General features: G+C 35.6%; 2 protein-coding genes across 6 annotated transcripts; one reads left to right on the top strand and one right to left on the bottom strand.

The window, feature by feature from the left end:
- Positions 1–5025: 5025 nt before the first annotated feature.
- Positions 5026–23389, bottom strand: tdrd5 (tudor domain containing 5). 4 transcript variants are annotated; one of them, XM_058761468.1, is made up of 17 exons: positions 23110–23389; positions 22649–22878; positions 20899–21330; positions 20643–20794; positions 20475–20558; positions 20333–20389; positions 19419–19587; positions 19139–19317; positions 17024–17238; positions 16704–16913; positions 16446–16512; positions 15304–15501; positions 15063–15206; positions 12651–12764; positions 12438–12578; positions 5723–5870; positions 5026–5625 (listed from the first exon to the last, which is right to left on the bottom strand). In XM_058761468.1, exons 2-17 carry the CDS (start codon positions 22875–22877, stop codon positions 5417–5419), a joined length of 2748 nt encoding a protein of 915 aa, XP_058617451.1. In that variant the 5' UTR covers position 22878; positions 23110–23389; the 3' UTR covers positions 5026–5416. The 4 variants fall into 4 exon arrangements, with proteins under 4 accessions (XP_058617451.1, XP_058617452.1, XP_058617454.1 ...); XM_058761469.1 differs by having other exon boundaries at positions 20643–20791; XM_058761471.1 differs by having other exon boundaries at positions 5027–5616; positions 20643–20791.
- On the top strand, positions 22829–26998 carry nphs2 (NPHS2 stomatin family member, podocin). 2 transcript variants are annotated; one of them, XM_058761473.1, is made up of 9 exons: positions 22829–22897; positions 24163–24633; positions 24712–24815; positions 24924–24996; positions 25294–25376; positions 25938–26141; positions 26216–26271; positions 26351–26429; positions 26501–26998. In XM_058761473.1, exons 2-9 carry the CDS (start codon positions 24312–24314, stop codon positions 26765–26767), a joined length of 1188 nt encoding a protein of 395 aa, XP_058617456.1. In that variant the 5' UTR covers positions 22829–22897; positions 24163–24311; the 3' UTR covers positions 26768–26998. The 2 variants fall into 2 exon arrangements, with proteins under 2 accessions (XP_058617456.1, XP_058617457.1); XM_058761474.1 differs by having other exon boundaries at positions 22882–22897; positions 24259–24633.
- The last annotated feature ends 129 nt before the right edge of the window (positions 26999–27127 follow it).

Here is a 27127-nt window from a genome sequence, read left to right as displayed (position 1 = left end):
GAGGAGATCCGTGGCCGTTTGCTACTGAAGTTTTATTGAAAAGTTTCACTAAGCATACTATAAAAACATGCCCCACTTCTTTAGATTTTAAGCAGTATTACAATCGTGTTGTAGCTCGAGTTTTATCACGGCTGTGGTAACAATATTCAGTTCTACGATTGTAAATGATATAAATTTTATACAATAATTCAATAAACAAGTCATTAATATCGAGTAATGGAGTGTTTTCACTAGTTAGCTCACCTGAATATGTTCGTAGATTTGTGTCGGATGAATCTTTATTCGTACTCATATTTGTCGCTAATTTCAGTTAATCCATTTAATCCCAAATTTTTCTCAGACATGAAAATATCAAAATGATGTCACAAGTAACCAGTGTTGGGGGTAACGCATTACAAGTAACGCGAGTTACGTAATCAGATTACTTTTTTTCAAGTAACTAGTAAAGTAACGCATTATTCTTTCATTTACAAGAAAATATATTTTTACTTTAAGTTACTTTTTGAAAAAATTAACGCTAGTTACTTTGTTTTCCCATTTATTGACTGACAGCTGTTCTGTCCCCATGTTGGGAGAAATCGGAAGTACAGAGGCGTTGTGTGTGAACATGATGTTACTGTAGTTCTAGACTAAATGTGAATGTGCATTAATTCATCTCACTCTCAAAAACCCCCCACATATTTAGTATTCATCTAAATGAATTAAAACAGTGAAATGCAAACTCAAAATATGACGCAAACCTGCATTAATTAAATGTTAAATAACACAAATGTATCCAATCCCATTTTATTAACGATGTCTTTGCTGCTGACCTTTGATGATCCAGTTCAACCATACTAATAAGCAAAGATGACTTTAGATAAACTAACAATTGTGGTTCATTGTTTTGTTTTGTTTTATTGCTGAAGAGTGTTGAACCTTCTTCTCCTGCGTTCTACTGTACAGACGTTAATTTACTTTTCCTTCAGCCTGAGGATTATTCATTACACTTTTTGGTGTGAAAGGGCTTTTACATTTGCTATAAATAGAACTTCTTATATTAAAAAAGAAACAATCAAGCCCTGCTCATATTTAAAAAGTAACGCGAAAGTAACGTAATGTATTACTTTCCAGAAAAAGTAACTAAGTAACATTAATTACTTTTTTAAGGAGTAAAGCAATATTGCAATGCATTACTTTTAAAAGTAACTTTCCCCAACACTGTTAGTAACCCCTTGAAATAATCAATAAAAAAAAAAAAAAGTAAAATAATTTTATGGAAAAGTGTGTTTTATGGTTGGTGGGATAATGTGTAGCCTAAATTAAATTATTTCTGCAGTCATCAAAATTCTTATATATCTCAGCCCAGTTATTAAGCCATTTTAAACGGTTTCATCATAATCTATGGTTACTATTAGACATTTAAAAAAAAAAAAAAAAAAAAAAAACACTGAATAGGTATACTAAGATAGCATACAAAAAATAAATTATATAAAGAGAGAGAGAGAGAGTTATCCCTATTGTTGCCATCAACATGTTTACTCATTCTATGTCGACACTCAACAAAATTGAATAATTGTGAATTCATATATTAATACTATACACCTTCAAGATAATGTGTACCAAAAATCTTTGTCATATCTTTATGTTAACATACATTACTAGCCTTTTGTTTTGGATCTTTTCATGGAGCAAACAGGAAGTAAACTGCTCTGGTCATGTGACAATTTGCACTATACATGTGAAACTGCACGTATTTAGGCTAACTGAGACCTTTTATTTTTTTCCATATTTGCAGAAAATGCACTAAAACACCAGTCAGTAACATTTTTAGAGCTTTATGAATGAAAACCTCCTTTGCGGTCACTATTGTGACCTGTGGGATTAAATGGGTTTTTAATCTAAAAAAAAAAACAAGCTAAGCAAGTATTGGTAATGAGTGTGTCGTGTAAACGTGGCTTAAGTAACGTCTCAGACAAAATTCATTAGATTGTTTCTCTGCCAATAAAAATAATTCCAAAAGAAGCAAACTAGTCAACGCTCGGACTGAAAGCGGGAATGGATTCAGGTAACTAATGTAATTTTCCCTCCACGCTCAAAAGTGGTCCGTTATCAGTCCAACTCTAGATGTACTCCACTTCTTCACTAGCAATTTTTTTACATTTTATCTACCCTATTTTTAATGTTAAAACCGGCATGGACATTTAAATTTACTTAAATGTGCGAGACTTCCGGTGTCAGCACCTTAAAGTCTATAACCGCTTCTAATGTTGCTTGATATTGCAAACTGGTATCATTTTATTATCGTAATAACATTGCAGTGCAAACAATTCTAATGTTTACTGCATTTCTAATAATGTTATTTGTCTAGTTATTTATAGTGGCCAATGAAAGTAGGCTATTAGCTACACATTTACAGGAAATTTTGCTTTTGAAAAAGGTTTTTATTTTTTTTTATTTTTGAAGACAAAAAAAATCCCAAAACAAGGTTTTTGAGAGCAACATACAACACGGCGTTGTTGGATTTTTGACTCAAAGCCTAGGTATATGATAACTTGATAACTAGTCTTCTCCACAGTTAACTCCACATTTTGACTCTTTTTCCAGAAAGTACCACAGGAAAACAATAACAGGGGTAGAACAACACGTCTCTATGGTAACCAGTGGCATCTTGGCAGGGAAAATGTCTGTGTGGGTCAGTTAACCAGGGTAATATGATTTGCCATGCAGCAGTGTGCTTTAATTCGATCCCTATCAGAGCTCTCTTCCCTCTTGCATTTGCACAAAGACTCTCCTAATGGCATAAATCTCTGTGTCATTCTCCAAATTCTCTCAAAGTTCATCAGTGAAGAGCTTTCAAGCTTCAAAAAGGACAAAAGAATCATAAAACAACCCATTTGGTGATGTTAAAGGCACATGAATTATTGTTTTGATGCTATAGCGGCAGAATGCCGAGATATGATTTGAAATGAAAAGTCCTTATGTAATTTGTAAGGTCTGTCACATGAATATAGACATACTAGCATTGCTCTAACAAACAAAAGCGTCACCACAAAAAACGACTCGCTGCCTTGTTTTGCTTATCGAGTTCATCTTCCATTATTGGAGCTGGCAGAGGTTCGCAAAAGATATTAGAATTCATCAGCTGTGGCAAAGCATATTATAAGCTTGACGAAACAGAGAGAGGAAAGGCCTGGACTGCTTTTTGACTGCATGTGATTTGATTTTATGGTTCATTTTCATTAAAATATTGAAAAATACTGACATGCATTACATTTCATAACACTAAACAGTTAATGGAAATGCAATCAACCTACTACTTATGAATGTAATCACTTGTTTCTTTGTTTAGGAATCATTTCAAATGACTGAAGAAAAAAAATTGCCAGACTTTTACACTGAAGGAGGGTCCTTTTGACTTGAAGTCTTAATTATGCCATAAATATATAGAAATGATCACATACTGAGTCATATCCATGAAATTAAATCAAAATCATGAGACACTCAAAATTATGATACAAAATAAAGTCAAAATGATGACGTAAAGTCATTATTATAAGCCAAAATTATGAAAATACATTTTCAATTCATGACAGGTCATAATTATGAGATAAAAGTCAAAAGCATTAGATTAAAAAAAGTGAATTACAATTAATGTTTTAACGACAAATCAAAATGATGACTTTCTAATTAATGATAAGATACATCACCTGAACTGAGATAAGTCAATATTATGAAAAGTTGAAATTATGACAAAAAGTCAGTTTACTGGGACAAGTCATAATTATGACAATGTCAATATTATGACATGCTAAGTTATAATTATGACAGGTCAGTTATGAGATAAAGTCAAAATGTGATTCAACTGACAAGTCTAAATTTTGAGATAAGATAAAATTATGTCAGTTAAATTATGAGACAAAAAAGCAATTATGAGAAAAAGTCAACTGAGATTAAAATTGTTAAAGTTAAAATTGTGACGTCACATGCAATGTGACAATTTCGTAATTCAAGTCATAATAAAAATTATAAGTTCAAATTGAGATACCAAGTCACAATGAGTAATCAATTACTTTTTTAAAATCAGAATTGCGAGTTTATATCTTGCAATTCTGAGAAAGTGTCACTGATTAAAAAAACCTCTCACTTAAGTATATAACTCATAATTGTGAATTAAGTCAGAATTGCAAGTTTAAAAATAAATGTATTAATAAAACTAAATATTAAAATTGATCAATTCATTTTAAAGTTATAAAAAAAAAATTACAAATAAAATTGGCATTTTTATGACAATTATGACTCATCAGTTCTCAAATCAGCTTTTTGCCTTAAGTTTTTAATGCCATGATGACTTGAATCATAATGAATTACCAAAGCATGATTTCTTTAATTATGTAACAGAAATGGACATGAAAAGGCATAACTGTGAGTCAAAATTTACCAAACCCTGATTTTTTTTGTGTGTGTGTGTGTGTGTGTGTGTGTGGTAGAAATGAGCTTCCATATTCCGAAAAATGCGTTTCTTCGATTAAACCTCATTAGCTTAGCGTCCAATGCTAATTTGGTTTCTGCAACATTCAGCTTTCTTTTCCCCTTCTCTAAATGAGGTAATATTTTTTGCTTCCCCAGCTGCTCTTGTTAAGATACCAGGCGTCTTCAGGGCCTTGAAGAAAGCTCATTAAGATGCCATTAACACTAATTGGCCCAAACAAGGAAGATTCAGGACCGGCAGAGCTCTACCAACCTGTACCCTTTTCCCTGGCTCCACTGTTTGTGTGGCACATTATGGATGCACTTGGTTACACAACATCCTGTTTGAGTAATTTAATATTTCAACATGCTCAGTGGAGCAAGGATCCTCCCACGGAGGACTAAATATTCCGAAAGGCAGAAAACCAGTGGGTGGAATTGATCGAAGGTAAACCCCTGACTGAATTTCGTACACTGCAGCACGTTTTTATAAACAATCCAGTGAAACTAGAAAACACTGGTCACGGAAAGATGAACAGCGCATTGGTAGCATGTCCACATGTTTATGAAATCAGACAATTAGACACAATTTTCAGTGTATCCTCATTTTTTTATAAAACTTTTTGGTTCTTGATAAAAGAAAAAATCTGAATCGAACACCGAACAAGCAACTTAATAACAAATAAAACAAACAGATGGCCAGTTTGCGCCATAGAGAAAACACAAAAACACACAAAACTTCAGCACTGTACATGTAAATACATAAAAATAAAGAACAACGTGCTACTGGAGAGAGATTGCGCTAAAAAGAATAAGAAATGTATCCACTTTGACGTGTCCTCATGTGCCCTCTGCTGCTTTTCTTATATATCATTTGATATATTTCAGGGAGTTGCAGCCAAAGAAACGAAAGAACAAAAGTTATTGAACATGACAAATGTACAAAACACGCACCACTTGTGGCTGGTCAGGCTATGTAATTGGAGCGCCAGTGTAGGATGTGGGCCCCGGCGGACAGGCGCGCAGCTGGTCTCAGAGCTAGCGGAGATGTGTGGTGCTGGTACAGAGGGTTTGGAACTGGTCCCAGATTAACTGGACTGCCGAATAACTGCTTCATGAAGTGGGAGAGCTGGGGCTGGACCAGATTAACAGGTACACCTGGAAAAACTAGAAAAACTTATGTCGTCAAAGCGAACACAGTTGATTTGGATTTCATATGACAATATTTTTGAGGAAGTAAGATATTTCGTATTGTGGCATTGATGTGCTGTACCTGGATATCTGGAGTTGATCCTGATGGGGTCAGGGGTGTGAGGGCTGGTGCATGTGGTTGAGATGGTCTTTGGTTTAATTGGAGATGCACACATCTGCGGTTCACATACTGCTGCTTGGGCAGGTAGAGGAGTAGGCACAGTCTCAGGCTATGTGAAAAAACATTAAAAAAAAAACGTAAATCATTTAATTTGCTTTAAAAATGTTCAAAGGCATAGTTCACCCAAAAATGAAAATTCTGTCATTAATTACTCACGCTTTTGTCGTTCCGAAACCGTAAGACCTACGTTCATCTTCAGAACACAAATTAAGATATTTTTTAAATGAAACCCAAGATCTTTCTGACCCTTCATAGACCGCAGCGCAACTGACACGTTCAAGGCCCAGAAAGGTAGTAAGAACATCGTTAAAATAGTCCATGTGACATCAGTGATTCAACTCAATAATGTTATGAAGCTACGAGAATCCTTTGTTTTAATTGTTGAATAAAGTTGTTATTTTTGTTTTCTTTGCACACAAGAAGTATTTTCTTAGCTTCATAAAATTATGGTTGAACCACTGATGTCACATGGATTATTTTAACAATGTCCTTACTAGGGCTGTGCAATTAATCGGAATACAGTTTCGATTTCGTCCTCCACCGATTATGAATATACAATAACCGAGGTAAAACGATTATTGCGCCCCGTTACACCCCTTTTCTAGCGGTGCGCTTTCGTTCCTCCATAAAAGCCCAATTTCACATGCAAATCAGTAAAATCATGTAACGGGACTTTTAAAAATGGGACATGCTTGATTTATTTAAGCTGATTAGATGCATTCATGTTTTTAAAAGCGCGAAAAAGAACTTGCGCTGTTCCTTGGGAGGATTACGGTGTATGCGCTCAGAGACGGAACACAACACAGACATAAAAGTAATGTTTTAGCTCAAGGTGCGTGCACCTAAACGGTCAAATACACGCAAAATAAATGTGTCAAATGCGGCGCTTAGTGGTTATTCAGGAACCCTCGTCGGTTATGTAATAAAGGAACAAACAGTTGAGAATGAAAATACGTGTGTAACAGTAAATTGGATCCGTGTGGCTCTTAAAGTGACAGCGGGCTCCTGCTGCCGACTGTATGCTTCATATTAATCAAACAACAAAAGACAAAGACAAAATCACTCACTGTTCGACTAAAGGACTTTTTGTAGCTTTAATAGGTTAAATGAAGTTTAATTCTTACAGTGAAGACTATGTTTTTAAATTAGATATATATATTTTGATCGGTATCTTTAAATAAATCATTCATTTAAAGTTTTGGTCATATGGCCCACTCATAATCTTGTTAAATAATCGAGATTACAATACTGCACAAAATAATTGTGATTATGATCTTTATCATAATCGAGCAGACCTAGTCCATACTACCTTTCTGGGCCTTGAACGTGTCAGTTGCGTTGCGGTCTATGGAGGGTCAGAAAGTTCTCAGATTTCATCAAAAATATCTTAAAGGGGTGGTTAATTGGCTTTTTTTGATGGCTTGATTATGTTTATGGGGTGTACTGTAACATGTTCTAGCTTTGTTTATTAAAAATCACATTATTTTTTACACTTTACCTTTATTCTACATCACTGTTTCCATCATTCTAAAAACAGTCTGTTGACTTCCTGGTTCTATGAAGCCCCTCCCTCAGAAATTCATAATGGGCTCAGATTGGCTAGCTGGCCCATTGTGTTGCGATTCGCTAAATGCACGCTGTCCAGAAACGTCACGCCTTTTACTATAATGGGTAGTTTCATGTGCTCCAGTGTATTGTAAACAATGGTGTCAATATTGCCTTAATTTGAGCCCGAGTCAGACCCAGAGAATATTACTGAAGAGGATCGAGCAGAACCTATGCAAGCACGTTTCAGAAAGGTATGTTTTTTTTGTTTGTAGTTGTCTCATACTTTTTAGATGCAATGTTATTTGTAAATGCTACTGCTGTTTGTTACCTTTTGATCTATGGTTTTATCCTTATTAAATCTTTAGTACAGCATGATAAATGATTGCGTTGTAGCATTTTTGTAGAGTAATTGTTTAATTTGTAACAGAAATAATTTATAACAGTAACATGGCCTCACCCCCCTTGGTTGCGTGTTCCTGAGGGCAGGGTTTATGTAAATGATGTCACAAACCCAGGAAGAAGCTCGTTGTAGTCCTACCAGCCATTTGTTTTAGACCTTAAAGCAAATTCTGTAAAAGACAATTTCTCCCTTTGCATTGAATGTTGCTGTTTATGCTCAAACGGCAACATTACACAATAACTCAAGTTAAAAAAAAGGGAAATTATAATCAAGGACCCCTTTAATTTGTGTTCCGAAGATGAGAAAAGGTCTTGCATGTTTGGAACGACATGAAGGCGAGTAATTAATCACCTAATTTTCATTTTTGGGTGAACTATCCCTTTAAAGTATTGCCTTAATTGAAAGATGAAGTGAGTAATTATCATCCCTCTAGAATCACTAAAGGGACCTTTGAAAACAATTGGACGGAGAACAAAATCTAAGTTAAGCAGGTTTTCATCTGTCATTGGTCAAACAATCAAATAAACAAACAACATTACATAATTAATATTAGACATTAAAATTATTTCAAGCAAACATTTTAAGGTAAAAATGACACACTTTAGCCAGTCTGTGAAAAGAGTAATACTATTAAACAAATGTAGCCACATAGATAATTTTATAAAAAAAATAAATAAAAAAAATAGTTTACAGAAGTACCTCAATTTTGAAGCGTTTGGATTAAATCACTCAGCTTAATTATAGTTGTCTCTGCATATTTTAGTATTTTAATGGATTTTTGTAAATATACTTTACATTTTTTAAACAAACAACATTATATATTAATACAAGACATTAAAGGTGCCATAGAATGGAAAACTGTATTTACCTTGGCATAGTTGAATAATAACAGTTCTGTACATGGAAATGACATACCGTGAGCCTCAAACACGATAGTTTCCTCCTCCTTATGTAAATCTCGTGAATAAAAAAGACCACTGAAAAATAGGCGAATTAGAACATACTGTTACGTAACAGTCGGGATCACTAATAGTTACGCCCCCAACATTTGCATAAACCCGCCCATGTTCTAGGGCAGCCACCAGCCGAATCTTCAGAAGTTCTGCAGGTATTGTAAATAAACAAGTGCGGACAACAGCGAAAATGGCAGATCATGGAAATAAATGTTATGTTCCAGGCTGTGCAGGGGATGTGAAGTGCAGGGATGGGTTGGTGTCTGTATTCAGAAAGGCACGGAAAGCAAATGACGCATTCTAATAAAATAACGCAAGCCACTAAAGGGACATGGTTAGCTTGTTAGCAGTAGTCTGTTGCATTACAGTACATAAGATTTCACTTACCACATAAACAGAGTAAGGAGAGATGACTGAGGATGATGGTGAATGATTTACAGATCCTGAGCACCACTGACAAGCATCTGATCTTGTAAAATGTGTGGTAAGTACTGCCGCTCCAAAATATAAACAGAGTTTGTGCGATCGCTAATCTCGAAAGTGAGACTATAACACGATTGACCGATTGTCCAATGCCCCGCATATTAATAGCGGCTCCCTGATGCCCGCATTTTATATACAGTATAATTACCCGACGATATAACTGCGAGAGAAAAGTATTGAAATATATATTTTCCTCCCTGTGTTTCCTTCCTGCTGTGTGAGCTACTCAATAGTGATGGGTCGTTCTTGAACGATTCGTTCTTTTTGAATGAATCTTTAATGTGACTCGGGAAGAACGAGTCGTCTTTGAGAGTGATTCGTCCAATCGCGCATGCGCAACATCCTATAGGTTCTGAACTGAATTAGTTCACCTGTTTTGAGTCTTCAGGTTTGAGTCCTTCGTTCATCACGTGACAGCCTCATAAGCTAAACCTATTCAGTCTGAAGGAAAAATACTTAATAATAATAATAATAATAATAATAATAACCAACTCTTTAGTTTATTACCTTTGTTACCACATTCAGTGTTACGGAAAAGAATCATGACAGAAATTCACATTTATAAACTGTAATTAAAAAGCTACATTTGAGACCAGAAACACATCATGTAACTGTAAGAGTAAATAATAATAATAATAATAATAATAATAATAATAACAACTATGCACCCGTTTGTAAGGAAGCTTGTAAATTAACTAATTTATCTGTCCAATGCCGTCACGTCACGTGACAAAAGAACGAACGACTCGAAAGACTCGAACTAATCAATTCTCTTTCCGGCTCTGACTGCATAGGTTTAGCTTATGAGGCTGTCACGTGATGAACGAACGACTCAAACCCAAAGACTTGTCAGATAAGAGGTGAGGTTAGCTAATAATAGAAGACCCAGGTAAACAATGAATTAATCTTTCCTGTTTCTTATAGCATTAGTTTTGTAATGTTTGTAGTGTGATCAACGTTTGCATAAGTAGTAGATGTGTTAGGGAAGTAACACGTAACATTTTAATGATATTTTGCTAAAATGAACGAAATGACTCGGAAAAAAAGATTTGTTCATTTTGCTGAACGAGACTCAAAGGTCCGAGTCAGTAAAATGATCCGAACTTCCCATCACTACTACTCAAATGAACCGCACTGTAAAACAACCAATCAGAGCAGAGCTCAACACTCAGCCACACTAAGAAACAGCCAATCAGAGCAGAGCTCATTATTATTCATGACCCTTCCAAATAAGCCAATAACAAACCATTTCATTCTAGGGAGAAATCCTAGGGTTGTAAATGCACATGTAAAACCGTTTGTGGAGATATATTTGCCCTTACCTAAGCCACATACCTTCTATGTAGATATCAGAGAACAATTTAAAATATTGTATCAATGCATTCTATGGCACCTTTTGATGTTAATTTAAGCAAGTATATATATAAAAAGAACTTAAATGATTGTAGCAAATGGCTGCAATATAACAAAGTGAAAAATTTAAGGGGTCTGAATACTTTCCGTACCCACTGTATGTATGTATATGTGTAAAAAAAAAAAAATATTATATATATATATATATATATATATATATATATATATATATATATATATATATATATATATATATATATATATATATATATATATATATATATATATATATATATATATATATATATATATATATTTTTTTTTTACACACACATATATACATATACATACATACAGTGGGTACGGAAAGTATTCAGACCCCTTAAATTTTTCACTCTTTGTTATATTGCAGCCATTTGCTACAATCATTTAAGTTCTTTTTTTCCTCATTAATGTACACACAGCACCCCATATTGACAGAAAAACACAGAATTGTTGACATTTTTGCAGATTTATTAAAAAGAAAACTGAAATATCACAAGGTCCTAAGTATTCAGACCCTTTGCTGTGACACTCATATATTTAACTCAGGTGCTGTCCATTTCTTCTGATCATCCTTGAGATGGTTCTACACCTTCATTTGAGTCCAGCTGTGTTTGATTATACTGATTGGACTTGATTAGGAAAGCCACACACCTGTCTATATAAGACCTTACAGCTCACAGTGCATGTCAGAGCAAATGAGAATCATGAGGTCAAAGGAACTGCCTGAAGAGCTCAGAGACAGAATTGTGGCAAGGCACAGATCTGGCCAAGGTTACAAAAAAATTTCTGCTGCACTTAAGGTTCCTAAGAGCACAGTGGCCTCCATAATCGAGGGAAAGATGAATGCGGCCAAGTACAGGGATATCCTGGACGAAAACCTTCTCCAGAGTGCTCAGGACCTCAGACTGGGCCGAAGGTTTACCTTCCAACAAGACAATGACCCTAAGCACACAGCTAAAATAACGAAGGAGTGGCTTCACAACAACTCCGTGACTGTTCTTGAATGGCCCAACCAGAGCCCTGACTTAAACCCAATTGAGCATCTCTGGAGAGACCTAAAAATGGCTGTCCACCAACGTTTACCATCCAACCTGACAGAACTGGAGAGGATCTGCAAGGAGGAATGGCAGAGGATCCCCAAATCCAGGTGTGAAAAACTTGTTGCATCTTTCCCAAAAAGACTCATGGCTGTATTCGATCAAAAGGGTGCTTCTACTAAATACTGAGCAAAGGGTCTGAATACTTAGGATCATGTGATATTTCAGTTTTTCTCTTTTATTCTGTGTTTTTCACATTTTAAACAATTAAGAATACTAAATTATATTTTAAATTCATATATTTCAGCAAGTATTTTGACATAAAAAAATGACACTCCAGCTTTAAAAGAAACAGCAACTGCTATGCTAGATTCTGTGATTTCATCATGTAAATAGCTGAAAATGACTATTGCATGTCTCTTGTAGAAACTTGCCTTTTCCAATGAACCGTTCTGTTGAATGATTAAACAGATGAACCTCTGTGGAGAGGCTAATTAACATTCTCATCTAATCACCACACAATTAAGATCAACTGCCTCCCAAAGGGCTCAGCGGGAGAACGGGGATATAAAGGGGAACAATACTTCAGGAGATTAAATCTCCAGACGCACAGCACCTCATGTCATTCTGAGTAATGACTGTGTGCTAAACGCTGTGAGGAATGAAAGTCTGAAGCATCATTCATGAGCACTGGGATCAGATTTTACCTCAGGCTTTACCTCTTTTTACCTGTCAAATACGTGTGACACTCCAAAGCGGTCATGTCATGCCTATTGTGGACGAGTTGGCATCCTTACTTTCGATTCGTCTTCGGTGTTGACGTCAGGTTCTAGTTTCGTCTTATCGGTTTCGTCTTCTGCTGTCCATCCCTGATCCCATTCACTGCAGCATAATGAGTCTTCAGCCTGCAGAGCCTCAGACGGATTTACTTTCTCGGTCTGAAAGGAAATATAAGGTTTAAAGAAATTAATCCGAAATATTATTGTGTATATATATGTAATACGACTCACTTTAGCCACAGTGTTGACGTCAGGAACATTTATAAACTCGAGGGCAGGAATGTCGAGGGTCGAGTCCACATTTATGGAGGAAAAGTTAGTTTCTCCATTTTCAGAGCTGGAAACCTGGAATGAACAAACCAGAGTGAATGAACACTTGCTAACTAATTATTAACCAAATTACTTTGGTTAGTTGCCCACAAACTTTATTATAAAGCTACTAGGGATTTTCATTTCGGTTATTTTTCCTAACCGACAACTGACGCTCGTTAACCGATTATTAACTGTTAACTGACAAGATTATTTTAAATTAGAATAGAATTGAATTAAATTAGAAAGGATACATTTCTGTGACCCGTTAAAAATATAAACATTTGTTTTCCGGGGATTAATTTTACATGCGCAAAAAGTAGCAAACAACAGAAGATGAGGATTTACATGGTCCTCATATCACGCACCTGCTGCGCTTCTGCGAGTGGAGAAAAACAATAATGAAGCTAGGCTATATATATAACGAATAAATAGGCTTATACGAGAAATATATTTTTACTTAAATAATAAATTAAGAAAACCTGTGCAACAAGTAGCCTAGTATGCATGAGTATTCATTTTTGTGCTGCGCGAAAGGAAACCAAGTCGGCAGAAAGCGGCCTATTTCACAAAAGCACAAAATTTGTTTTTATTGTGAATGTTCACAAATAAAAGCAAACCTTTTACAATTCCGATTATCTTTATGACTAAATGGAGTAGTTGCTTCCACTGTTAGAAGGAAAAATTTAAGTGATTGCACCACGCCGCATGCGCCCACACAGTTAAGCATTGCTACCTTGACAATGCAGCCTGTTCATTATCATAAAGTTCAGTCAGTCAAACATATGAAGATAAAAAAAAAAACACACTGCTCAGTTTAAATATGTAGTAAAATCTGTGCCGTTATCACCGAGTGAAGAACACGAGTGAAGTACATAATATTTTGGCATTCAAATACATTGTGAATACGGAAAAATTTGATTTTGTGTCGAATGAGAGACCCAACATTGGTTTCAGTTTCATTTTAGCCTAAATGTATTCGTTTTGGCTCTTCGTTTATATAGCTATAGCTTCTTATCTTTTTAATTCTTGTTCTTTTCTAAATACTGTTAAATTTAAAGGATTTGTTGTGGAGTGAGGGGAAATAAAATAGCCTAGCTATGTTTACAGTGTTTATTAGCCTATAATGTTTGTAAACATTTCGCGGCAGCAATAGGCCCATTTCTGAATGAAATAATAAAATGCGACTTATGTTTTTTTTTCCTCTAAAAAAAAAAAAAAATTTTTTTTATACACGTAGCGTATTTTAACCATGCAGCAAACCTTTTAAAATAATTAGATAAATTACTGAAAAAATAAATAAATAAATGACTTTTTAAACCGATTAACTGATTGTATTTACCGGCCAAATTCTTACGGTTGGTTAACGGTTAACCGGTTAAAATGAACATCCCTAAAAGCTACAGCAATATAATACATTGCTTTAATACAACAAAAATATTACTATCAAAAATAATTGCCCAATACAGTTTCATTGGTTGTAAAATTATTTATTGTCTGTAAATGTTCTTCAAAAATTAATTTTAAACCCATGGAACATATTTTATCAGTAAACTACAAAACTCAATCACTGTTGCACATCCCTTATTTATATATGTGTATGTGTGTGGGGGGTGGGGGGTGCATGGCCATTTACATTTCAGCAATTCATGAACAGACACCTTGTATATGAATTTGCTTAACTACATCGGGATATTACTCCTTTTGTAAAACTGACAAAATCTGCATCCGAGTCACTTTGTGAGCAAAACCTGATGTATGCCACTTAAAGGGATAGTTCACCCAAAAATAAAAGTTACCTCATAATTTACTCACCCTCAAGCCATCCAAGGTGTATATGACTTTCAAATGAATACAATCAGTTATATTAAAAAATGAAGTTAGAGATACGGTTTATAAAATATGGATATTTTTCTTAAACGCATCACTTCAGAAGGCCTTTATTAACCCCCCGGAGCCGTGTGGACCACTTTTTATGATGGATGAACGCACTTTATTGGGCTTCAAAATTTCGACTCTCATTCACTGTCATTATAAAGCTTGAAAGAGCCAGGACATTTTTTAATATAACTCTGAATGTGTTCGTCTGAAAGAAGAAAGTCATATACACCTAGGATGGCTTGAGGGTGAGTAAATCATGGGGTTATTTTCATATTTGGGTGAACTATCCCCTTAAAAACCTGAGCTCTCAAACACCCACAGGATCCAGTGCTGCTCACGGTCATCAGCCCAATCGAGCAGCACTGAAATTTCACAGAGCTAACTGACAGAGCTTCACTGGCTTATGGCCCATCAGTGCTGTATCGTAATGCTGGATTTGTATATTAAAGATACCGTTTGATAGGAGCTCAGAGAGCCCTTTCCCTGAAAGCAGATCTGGGTTTCTGGAAAAGATGTGGATGGTGAGAGACACTCCTTTACTTCCTCAAGCTGATCATCTCCAAAATAAGACGCCACTGGGTTGAACTTCCCTGACACCTAAAAAGCCAAACGAGAAGAAACCAGCAAATACTGAAGAACAGATTCTTATTGGGTTTTTACGAAAGTGGGATTAAATGAAGATTTGAACCCAGACCAATCCATAAGCAGTAATGGAGGGTAGGGCGTGGCCCTCTTTCTGCAGGGCGAGGTGAATGTAAACATCCTCCTCCGTGTTTGTGTCGCACAGGAAGAGCAACAGGAAGTCCTCCTGGTAGCTGTGGATGGCGGCCACCAGAGTGCGCTCACAGCACATTCTCTGGAAAGCGCTGATCGCACTCTGAGTCCAAATGCTCTGAGGAAAAAACAAAGACAGAAGGAAAATGTGAAGAAAAAGAAAATAACTTGTGCGACAAAATGAGCAATAAACAGCCAAAAGCTGGTTCTCCACCTGCTGCATGGAAAACAAGCATACAACACAAAAAGTGTAGTCGAATTTGTGAATAAGTGACAGATTTAGGGGTTAAAATCAGCCTAATGAATCACTTGCTCAGAATCAATTCATTCAGAGTTTACTGAATCAATATCTGATTCGCTTACTGAACTTCAAGTCTTCATTACTTGTTATAAGAAGCCTTAAAGTCTTATTGCTTGCATTGGGAAAAAAAAAAAAAAAAAAGGTAGTAGAACAGACAGAATAGATAATTTAGATAAATGAATAAATAAAAATACTATTTTATTTATTACATTTGTTATTGCAATCAATTCTGAATGAAAATAAGGATCATTATTTAAAAACAAAACAAAACAAAGTAAAAAAGTTTTTTTTTTTAAATCCATGAAAATATTGAAATGAAATATAAATCATAATACATCAAAATTAAGAATGTTGTGATTTTTCTCTTATATTACCCACCCTTAATAGAATATTTTTAAGTAATAGTTCACCCAAAATGAAAATATTGTGACAATTTACTCAAGCTGTATTATTATTAAAGGTGTTTCATTGCAATTAACAAAACTTTCAATGAAAATAAAGAAAAAATAAACCATTAAAAAAAGTTCTCTTCATGAATAAAAAACAAATTGTATATCATAATAGATTATTCTAATTTTAATATACATATTACATATCTTTATTTGAGCTTTAATAGATTTATTGCAGTTATTTTCCAAGGCAACATTTCAATTATTATCTATTTTAAGTTTTACCTCTAATTTTTATTCATTTATTTATTTTTTTAATTTAACAAATGGTTTTTAATAGTTTTAATTAATAACAACAACAACACTGCTTACCGTGATGGGCCGAACTCCAGCTAACATTGCCGGGACAGCCTGAGCTGGAAGATCAGCATAACAAGCTCTGGAAATATTTTGAGAGTATACAAAGCCGCAGAGATACAAACATATATGTCCTAAACAAATGCAACATCTTTAATTTTTGGTGTAATGCTAATAATTGTAAAACAAAAACAAAACCTCAGGTAATCATTTACATAAAATTAAGTTTAGGTTTAAACACTTTCATTGTTTTATAACAATTTATGAACTTACTTGAGAAACCGGAGGCTGTTTCGTTCCACTTTTGTGATGTCTCCGAAGTCAACATAGTACACCTTTACTTCAGTATCACTGAACAGCTCATGTATCACCACCCGGTAGAACCACATGTCTCTGGGGGCCACACAGCACACCTGACCCGGCCGCACATACGCATCAGGCAGCCGGTATCTCTCCGTCACTTCTGGGTAGGAGTAACAGCTCCTGGAAACAAGTATTAGGCATGCTCAGAATAACATACTTCTCAATCCCAGCCCAAATAATTATGAAATTAATCAGTGACAATTCAACGTACAATGTAAAGAGTGAGATACCTCATTTCAATCATCATGTTCTCCAGGGCTCTGGCCTCCTTGTTCTGGCTGAAGCGGATGTAGAAGTGGCTGGGAGACTCAGTCTGCTCCACCAGGACAGGCACCAGCTCTCTCTCCCTCCTGTGAGCCGGGGGCTTCAGCTTCTGGCAGCGCACTGCGTCTGGAGGAACCGCTGAAACTCGACTCACCACCAGCTCTGGGAAAAGATCCACCATCTACAACAAACAGTGACACACGTTGTGTTTAGAATTATTATTATTATGTGAAATAAATAAATATATAGGGTAAACCACAACGTATCTATTAAGCTCACCAAAGCTCACCTAGTTTCAGTACAAAAAGTTATGTTAAAATAAAATATTACTCTCTCACACAAAAATATTCAATTTTATTTTAAATGACAAAAGTATTTCAATCAATATACATCATTAAATTCAAAAAGTCTGGCTGTGCTTAATGGGTACAGTGGGTAACAATTAAAAAAAAAAAATTCATGTAATATTTATTAAAATGACAGGATTTTTGCTAAATAAATAGTCTAGGTCATGTATTAAGTTCATACATATTTTAATATGAACAACTATTATTAACAATATCTATGAAATGCTACTTTTTCTTATTGATGTCACACTGAAGCTGTGTGATTTTCATAGTAGTGCACCCTTAAGCTCACCTCAAAATAATATGAAATCTTAAATTACAGCACTGTAAAAAATAACAGAGCAGCAATAAACTGTCAATTTATAATATTATGGATGTAAAAGTACAAGCCAGTAATGCCTGTGAAGTAATATGTTAGCGTAGCACACAATCTTATACAGCTAGTCAGCTAACTGTGTTCTGTAGCATCTGCGCTATGTTGCTAAAACTAGCTTTTGAATCTAATGTAATTATTTCCCACATCCAAGTTCCAGGTTATAATATGCAAAAGTCTGAACATTAATCTCTTATTTTTACAATAAGTAGTGAAACTTACCCAAAATAAAGGCTTAAACATCTAAAAAAAACACACATTTGTGACTCCGGAGCACAAAATCAATTGAGCTGAATAAAAAATCTTTCCATTGATGTATGGTTTGTTATGATAGGACAATATTTGGCCAAGATACAGCTATTTGAAAATCTGGAATCTGAGGGTGCAAAAAAAAAAAAATCAAAATATTGAGAAAATCGCCTTTAAAGTTGTCCAAATGAAGTTCTTAGCAATGCATATTACATTTCAAAAATTAAGTTGAGATACATTTACGGTAAGAAATTTACAAAATATATTCATGGAACATGATCTTTACTTAATGTCCTAATGATTTTTGGCATAAAAGACAAATCGATAATTGTGACCCACACAATGTATTTTTGGCTATTGCTACAAATATACCCCAGCGACTTAAGACTGGTTTTGTGGTCCAGGGTCACATTTAAGGGGCTCCTCTTTTGGTGAAAGTTTTTAGACAGCTTTCAGAATGGCCACCAGACAGTGTGAACACATGGAGACCCATATCTCAGTGTGCAATGATCTGATTGACTTGAAATTATTGGAGGTATATGGTATAAACATAACAGTTGGTTAAGACATCAAGTAGGATAATAAATTATTTTTTCTTTGTATAATCTGATCTCAAAAATGGAAGTGTGCTTAATAGGTACGTTCACCAATTTTTTTTTTTTTTACTATTATTAGAACTACTATTCCCAGGTTTAAAAAAAGTACACTTCCATAACGTTCTTTAAGCACTCTATTTTCATGCACTAATTTTGTACTTAATATACGAAAAAAGATTCTTTAGTACTTCTTAATATAAACTTAATATCAACTAAGTGTACTCATCTGTGATAGTATGTTAAAAGCGCATTTTGATTCATATTCATGATGTCCCAAAATAGCACAGTTGAGTACACTTAACTGATCTTAAATTTATCTTAAGTACTAAAGAATCATTTTTAGTATATTAAGTATATTATGTTGTTCCATTATATGTAGTATTAATATTGTAGTAGTAATAATGCCTTTTTATACATAAATAAATACCACGCAACTTTACTAAAGTACATTTTGTAAGTTTCCATAGGATTGATATGGGAGGGAATGATAATGGATTATCAATAATGAATCTTAACCTGATGGATGGTTTTATTGGCGATTCTGAGCTCAGTCTCAGACTCTTGGGTGTCTGTGTATTGCTCCACCTCTACTCGCTCCCATGCAGACTCGGCACAGCTGAAGTAATAGGCTTTGCTGGAGGGATTCTGGGATTCGTTCGTCAGACTGGAGGTGGTGCCGTGACCCGGGGATAATTCTTGCAAAAGGAATACATCATAATCAAAGTTTCATTAAAGATGATCAATAAGCTAGGAGCACTCATTTGTCTGTTCAAATCAATACGACAAAGCTAAGTACCAGGTTCAGTGGGTTGTATATCATTTGGTTTGAACTCCACAACCATCCATTGGTTTTCACTTTCGTCAGCACCTTTTTGGATGGACAATGTGTCACTCAAAGCCCCAACCATTTCCGTCACGCTCAGAAAGCCATACTGGCTCACCGGCAACTCCTCACCATACATTCGCTAACATAAAAAAAAAAAAGATAAGTCACTGGCGCCATCTAGAAACTCTAGAAAAAATATTGCTGAGGATATGCTGTTTTCATTTTCATTGAGTGATACAATATTCCGACCATCATCAAGGTTTATTTTGCATGACCTCGACATATGACTATATTATACCTTACAGTTTCAACCCAAAATCTATGGAAGCTTGTTTTTGCCACAGGATAAAAAATTATAATAAAAGATAATTGCCTAATCTCACAATTTTGACTTTTTTTCCCTCCCAATTCTGAGTTTATATCTCAGTATAAATTCAGAATTGGCAGAAAAAAAATACAGAATCGCGAAATGTAAACGTACAATTGCGAGAAAAAATGGTGACTTTCTCGAATTGCAAGAAAAGTCACAATTACCTTTTTTTATTCTATAACAGCGAAACAACTGAATCGCAAGATGTAAAGTCAGAATTCTGAGAATAAAAAAGTCAGAACTATGAGTTACAAACTCAGATTGCGATAAAGAAGTTTAGAAAAATTGTGAGAAAAATGTCAGAATTGTAAGATATGAACAGAATTGCGAGAAAAATTCCAGAATTGTGAGATAAAAAGTAACAATTAACTTTTTTATTCCATGGCGACAACAGGCTTCCACGAAAATAAAAAAGACGCAAAAACTTACAAAATAGGCTTAATTTTCTGTAGGCAGAATATATTCTCTTCAGATATGAACTCAGATATGGTCTTGACAGGCTTTGTGAGAATACCTTGTATTCTGTGGGAAGATCGTGAATGGAGATCCCTTTGCCATTTTCAGCTACAACCTGAAAAAAGATCCAGATCTCAAAAATAAGCCAAGGTGAGAAGATGAGACAAGAAAGGCTAAGTTTTAAAGCTGTTATGTCTGACCTTCCGTAGCTTATCTTTCAGCTCGTTGCTGACGGTGCCAGCGGTGCCCTTCTCGAGGATCTGCTGTCTGAGCTCCTCCTCAAGCTGTAAGAAGATTTACCTCAACAGTATTGATTTATATATAGCTCAACACAAAATATCAACCTAATTTCATACAAATATACAAACCTTAAAAATTGTTTCTTCAAAAGAGTGCTCTGCCTTCACAGGCTCCGGTTTAGGAACAGCACGGGGGGAGTGCAAACCTTGACGGTTCCTCTCTGGCGGCAAAGTTGCTTTAGGACTTACTGGCTTCTGTTTTGCCACCAAAGGAGATGCTACTGAAGAGTAATCATCACAGAAAAGACATAAATCAATCTGAACCAAAAACAAGAGCATGATATCAACTTCTCTGTCTCCAGAAATTCCATTATCATATACATACATGGCTTAGAAAGATTTGTCATCAGCTGTCTGATCTGATTTTGTGGCATTATGGCATTCCTCAGCAGCAGTTGCGAGCCTGTGCGACTCTGCTGCATGATTACAAAATCCGTGGCAGCCGCCAGCATCTCGGAAATGGAATAGAAGCCATACTGCGTGATGTTGAGTGGTTTTCCGAACTGCGCCATATACCTGGACTCCAGCTCTGATAATCTGACCGGCCCATGAGATAGTAACTGTTTTAGTTGGCTGCGCAGTTGAGCGGGCAGAGAGGGTTTTGATTGGCCACGGCGAGGGAGAATAACGGGCTGGTTCCGTGGGTAAGAGATGTGGAAGTTTCCTGGTGTTCCCCTCCGAATGTTGGATTTGGTTTTGGGGTCACGTTGCTTAGCCACCAGCTCTTGGATGCCTTTGGTGCTCTCATCTACAATGGCTGCAAACAGAAAAAAAAATTTAATAGTTCTAAAGGCCCTGATATACTTCAGGCAAAATTGAAGAACGAACTGGTGTGACATTATTTTTGATCACGCTAAAACACATTTAGTTTAGAGAGTTCCAGAAAGTTTGCTTTGGCAAACTGTTTCAAAAGTTTGCTTGGGCTGTTAAAAATTTTTGCTTCCCACACCAACTCACTACGTGTTATTTTCCAGATGTGTTTGCCATGTCAAAGTATATCAGCATAAACAGTATTGTCCCACACTGTGATTATTTTAGTATCAATGAGGTAAATATTATTAGTTTTATTAATATTTTGCATTTGTTTGAATTTTTTAGCTTTTCATTTAAAATGTTATTTTTTTTTTTGTTTACATAGTTTTTTAGTCATTTTACTTAAGTTTGAGGTATTTTAGTACATCAATTTAAACTAAATAAAAATGAGAAATGTTACCTTGGCAACTAGCTAGAATTGTTTTTTAATTTTTCAAAATATTATAGTTAAACACCAGTTAACGTCATTTAATATTTTAGTTAACGTCATTTTATTTCAAGTAACACCTTTTATTAATGGTTTTAGTTTTAACTATAACAACCCCGGTCCCACACACAAATTTTTGCATGTGCAGTGTTTGAATAAATGCTGCATTTTTTCCAAACCGAATTACCTGAACCAAAAATATTCGGTATGAACACATGTACCGTTACACCCCTACTTTTAACAGATATAAATGCTAAATTACATATTGATATAAAAAAAAAATTATTAATTAAATATCCATCCACCTTTTTCTTGCCGTAAAAATGGGCGCAGCCATCTGTAAATTCTATGGGTCTAGCTTCCGGTCTCATCCGCGTCCAGCTATTTTTAGCTGTACAAAACAGTTCGTTTTGCCGCTCTTGATATCGAAATTTGGTGTGTCTTACCATATTATTTTAATGTATTATCTTAATTATGAACACACTGGTTTGTAGTGCAAACAGTTTTACCATTTACTGCACGTAGATATTCTTTTCGTTTTCTCGCCCATAGGCTTACTTCCACGTTGAAGGTGGACAGATAATATTAATGACTCATCTTGCACCTGTGGGTGTGTCCAAATGTTTGTCCAATCAAATGCCCACTAGAGTGAAAAAACCTCTCCCCTAATACCAACAGCTTATGACTAGTAATAGAATGTAGCAATTCATATAAACCAAATGTAGCAATTTCATAGTGTATTCAAAAGTTTTAGCATGAATATGCAGAAAAGTCATTCTCTAGGCCATAAATATTGATTTACCAGCAAACAAAAGGGATAAAATACAAACGTCACCTTTCAAAGTGATGCTGCCATCAAGGTGGTATTCCAAGCGCACAACATCTGGCATTTCCTTCACCATATCCAAAACATTTCTGAATCCCAGTAACCTGAGGGGCATGGGGAAGCCCAGCATGGTCTGGTAGTCTTTCTTGAGCTGCTCAGGGGTCAAACCATGCTTAGCAGAGACCAGAAGAGAGCGGACATCCTTCTTCAAACCCGTTAGGAGCTGATCTTGGGTCATTCTGACAGCCAAAAACAGAAGTGGGACACAATTTACTTAACTTATAGCTGACAAAAATATGACAGTTTCAACGTAAATGTTATTCTGCCATGATGTTAACACCTTAAACATAACTGTTTTATTGACAATAATGGTTTAAAGAAAAATGCACGCGCTTACACACTTAACAACCGGGTTTAAACATATATCTTTGCATTTACATTATGAATGTGTTTTATGGACGAGAGATTACCTTTTGCACAAGATGAACGCGTTCTGTCGTTCCGTGGGGATCACGCGACAGGCCACGTTTTTAAAAAATGGGAATTTTGCATCACAGGTGCGCGAGCGCGATTATATCAGCGGAAGGGACGTCAAAAATATCCTCCGAGATTGATTTTTAAAACAGGAGTGCGTGTAGAAGTGCAGATGAAAGTTTGTTTTTCTTTAGCGTCTGTGTGGGCAGAAGCAGCAGACTTCCTGAGGCACGTGCTTCATCAGCATTCAATCAAGCTCCTCATGCTGACGCTGCACTTTATTTACACACAGCTTCACAATGTTTTCTGATGTATACTTTTTTCACATGCTTTCACAAAAAAAATATAATTATTAATGTAAAGGTATAATTTTACATTTTTCTTAAATAAATGAAATAAAACGAATACAAATATATATGCTACAAAACTACAAGGCCTAGACTAAATATGTAAATATGCGTTAAAAACATTTTTACATAGGCTACATGCATTGTTAAGTTTATTATGGAAAAAACAATAGCCTACTGTTTACATTATTTTTTTAAAAACATGATAAAATTAGGCGATTTATATTTGAATATAAAGTGTGCAAAACAAAAACAAACAAACAAAAAAAATCATAAGTTTATTTTAAAAAGTTGTTTTGTAAGCATTTATAGTTTTTTAAATTGTTTATTGTTTCATTTATTTTCTTGTTTCATATTTTTAATCAAAATTTTTATTCTAAATCAATCAGTCTACACTGTAAAAAAAGTTGAGCCAACTTAAAATTTTAAGACAACCAGCTTCAGCAGATTTTTGAGTTTTCTCAACTCAAAGAATAACCCAGTTTTGTTAAAAACATGACATTTTTGCCAAATAACCATTTTCTAAAAATGTTGTACTATTTAATTATATTTATTATATATTTACTAAAAAATAAATAAATAAATATAAGATAGATAGATAGAGATAGTTGTTCAATCTAAATTCAAATCATTATTATAAATTAACATATAGAGGACATTCAGAGAACATTTTTTTTTTGTAACACATTATTTTCCATTCAGCGCCTCTGTGTAGGATGTTATCACTGCGAAATTCATTAGAAGAGTGCAAACACTCCCCTGTCATCATATGAACCTGCAGAGATACTCCCTGTTCAGACCCACAGAAGTCCACAGGAGCAGACCAGACACCAGATGAACCCTCACAACAGATGCTTCTTATGAGCGAGGCCGTGATGGAGAAAAGAACAGAAACATCTCAGCATTCTTCAAGATCTGGACGGGTAAAGCGAGAGCCATCGCCTTCTGCTAAAGAGAGGAAAACCAAAGCCCCCAAATCTGTGAAGCTCCAAGAGCCCCACAAAAGAAAAGAAAAACCAGAAGTGACAGAAGAGGAAGAAGAAAGAGGTGAAGCCAAAGAGGCTCAAATCATCTCCAGCAGCACTGTTGTAAATGTAGACAGCGTGAGGGAACGAATAAAAGAAGATCGAGAGGAGTTATTGGGATTATTGGAGACTGAAGGGCCCGGAGAAGGTAAGTGTGGAGAAGAAAACATCTCAGAAAAGATGGAGAACCTATAGTATATTCTTCTGTCTTAAATTTTCTCTAAAGCCTTGAAGAAGAGATACCTTGGAGTTTGTGAGCTGCTTCTCATCGTTTTGGTCCTTTCTGTGGTGATCTTCTTCTTTCCAGTTTCCATATGGTTCTGTGTGAAGGTATGCTTTCAATTTATGGGATTAAATTATAAAAACTAATATGTATTTGGTAACTGTGTTCAGGTCCCGTAACTTTAATTTATGATGTATAAAATTGTTTATTTGTAGATTGTGAGAGAACATGAGAGAGCTGTGAAATTTCGAATGGGGCATTTATTGCAGAAGAGACCAAGGGGCCCTGGTACAATTGAATTTACATATTAACACTTTTACAGTTAGCAAGGTTGTAGTTATTATTTTATGTGAAGAATATACCATTTTTGATAATAATTGATTATTAAATCTATTTTTACTATTTGATTTTTTTAAATATTTAAATATTAATTTATAATTCTTAAATTTTAAAGCTAATATTATTTTTAATTAATATATTAATGCATTTAATGTTATTTCAGTATGTTAATATTAAGAAGAAATCATTTTAACATTTTAATCATTTATGTTTGTGGACTTTAATACATGTTTCATTGTGCTGCAGGGCTGATGTTTTATCTCCCATTTTTGGATGTGTGCCATATAGTCGACATTCGTCTGAAAATACTGAAGATCCCTCCACACACGGTAATTTCTTTGCTTTCAAAGTAACAAAAAAGCCTCCATATTTTCTGCACATAGACCTTAATCAGGATAGACGCCATACTGAATTTAATGTGGATGAAAACGAGTATGTAAGGGATGACTTAAGTCTTTAAAATGGAACGCACTGTATGAAGGTCCTGAAAGTTTTTTCGGAAAGATGTTTTGTCTGCTAAACAATCAACATATTGCAATCCAAAGCACTGTCCTGCTATCGCTCACAGCCTCCCTTTCATTCCTGTAAAAATTAAATTACTACTGACTAAGGTCTGTGTAGGCAGCATTGTATTTTCTGAGATGACCTTTGAGTCATTTAATGAAGTGCATTCTAAAAAGCTGACTGCGACAAACACCATCTCACTTATACATGTAAACATAAGGGTGGCAAATGGTCGAAGACTAGCCCAATCAAAACATCCACCCTTAGGTCTCTAGATATGGCTTGGATTTGACCCATTTTATCAACTGCTGAGAAAATTTCAAGTCTAAAAAATTATAAAACACCTCTCCAACAAGCCATATAATTGAAAGTCATTGTATCCTCAGGTGGTGACCAAAGATCTGGTGTGTACCGAAGTGAGCGCGGTGTGTTACTATCGTATCGAGAATGTGTCTGTGTGTTATTCCTCCCTCGCCGGGGTCCCAGATGTGCTGCAGGCTCTGACCCAGGTATCTGTTAGAGAGATACTGGCCCATCATGCCTTCACTGACATTTTGCTGGACCGCAAACGGATGGCCCAGGAGATTCAGGTAGACGTCAACAGATATGACACCTTATGAGGGCTTGAAACAAGACGTCTACTAAGTTTTCATTTGTTGGGCAGGTCAGTTTAGATTCGGTAACCTGCAGGTGGGGTATCAAAGTGGAAAGAGCAGAAATGTAAGTACATAGAACAGATTAGACTCCAAAAGTCGTCCCATTACGGGACTCATGACATACTGTATGTCCACTGTTGCAGAGAAGAAATCAGTCTTCCACCCGAGCTGCAACACAACTTCGCTGTGGAGGCCGAAGCGAGACGTCAGGCACAAGTCAAAGTAAGGCCGCCTGTACAAAATGGGATTTGAACCCACAACCTTTCAGTTTCCAACCACTATGCTTCGCACAGGTAATCTCTGCAGAGGGAGAAAAGACGGCTTGTGAGGCTTTGAAGGCCTCTGTAGAGTCTCTCTCTGGTTCTCCACTGGTCATGCACCTTCGACTCCTGCAGCTCCTCAACAATCTGCGCTCTGAGCAGCCCACTGTGGTCCTCAACATACCTTCTGATGTCCTGACTCAATCCATCGACCTCACCAGTTTGACCAGACCTGCCAATCAAGGTCTGACCGCAGGTGATGGCTCAGATGATGCAAACAAAGACTCGCCCATGATGTAAAGACAGCATGGCTATCAATGTTTACTTAGGAAGAACAGACTAATTTTACATAGACAGTTTACTGATACAATATTTATCTTTGCACCATCTAACTCTCACTTTAACTTAATCTTTAAAAGCACTAATAATTTACACTATTAAAGGGGTAGTTCACCCCAAAATTAAAATTCTGTCATTAATTACTCACCCTCATGTCGTTCCATGTCTGGACATGGAAATGATTTTTCCAGGTCCAGAAACATAGTAAGGACATCAGTAAAACAGTCCATGTGACATCTGTGGCTCAACTTCAATTTTGCGAAGCTACGAGAATACTTTTTGTGCACAAAGAAAACAAAATTCAACAATTCTTCTCCCCTG

Source organism: Onychostoma macrolepis, chromosome 22, assembly GCF_012432095.1.
Source record: "Onychostoma macrolepis isolate SWU-2019 chromosome 22, ASM1243209v1, whole genome shotgun sequence".
Lineage (NCBI taxonomy): Eukaryota > Metazoa > Chordata > Actinopteri > Cypriniformes > Cyprinidae > Onychostoma > Onychostoma macrolepis.
Note: the sequence above shows the minus strand (reverse complement) of the source record. Positions and strands in the feature narration are given on the sequence as shown.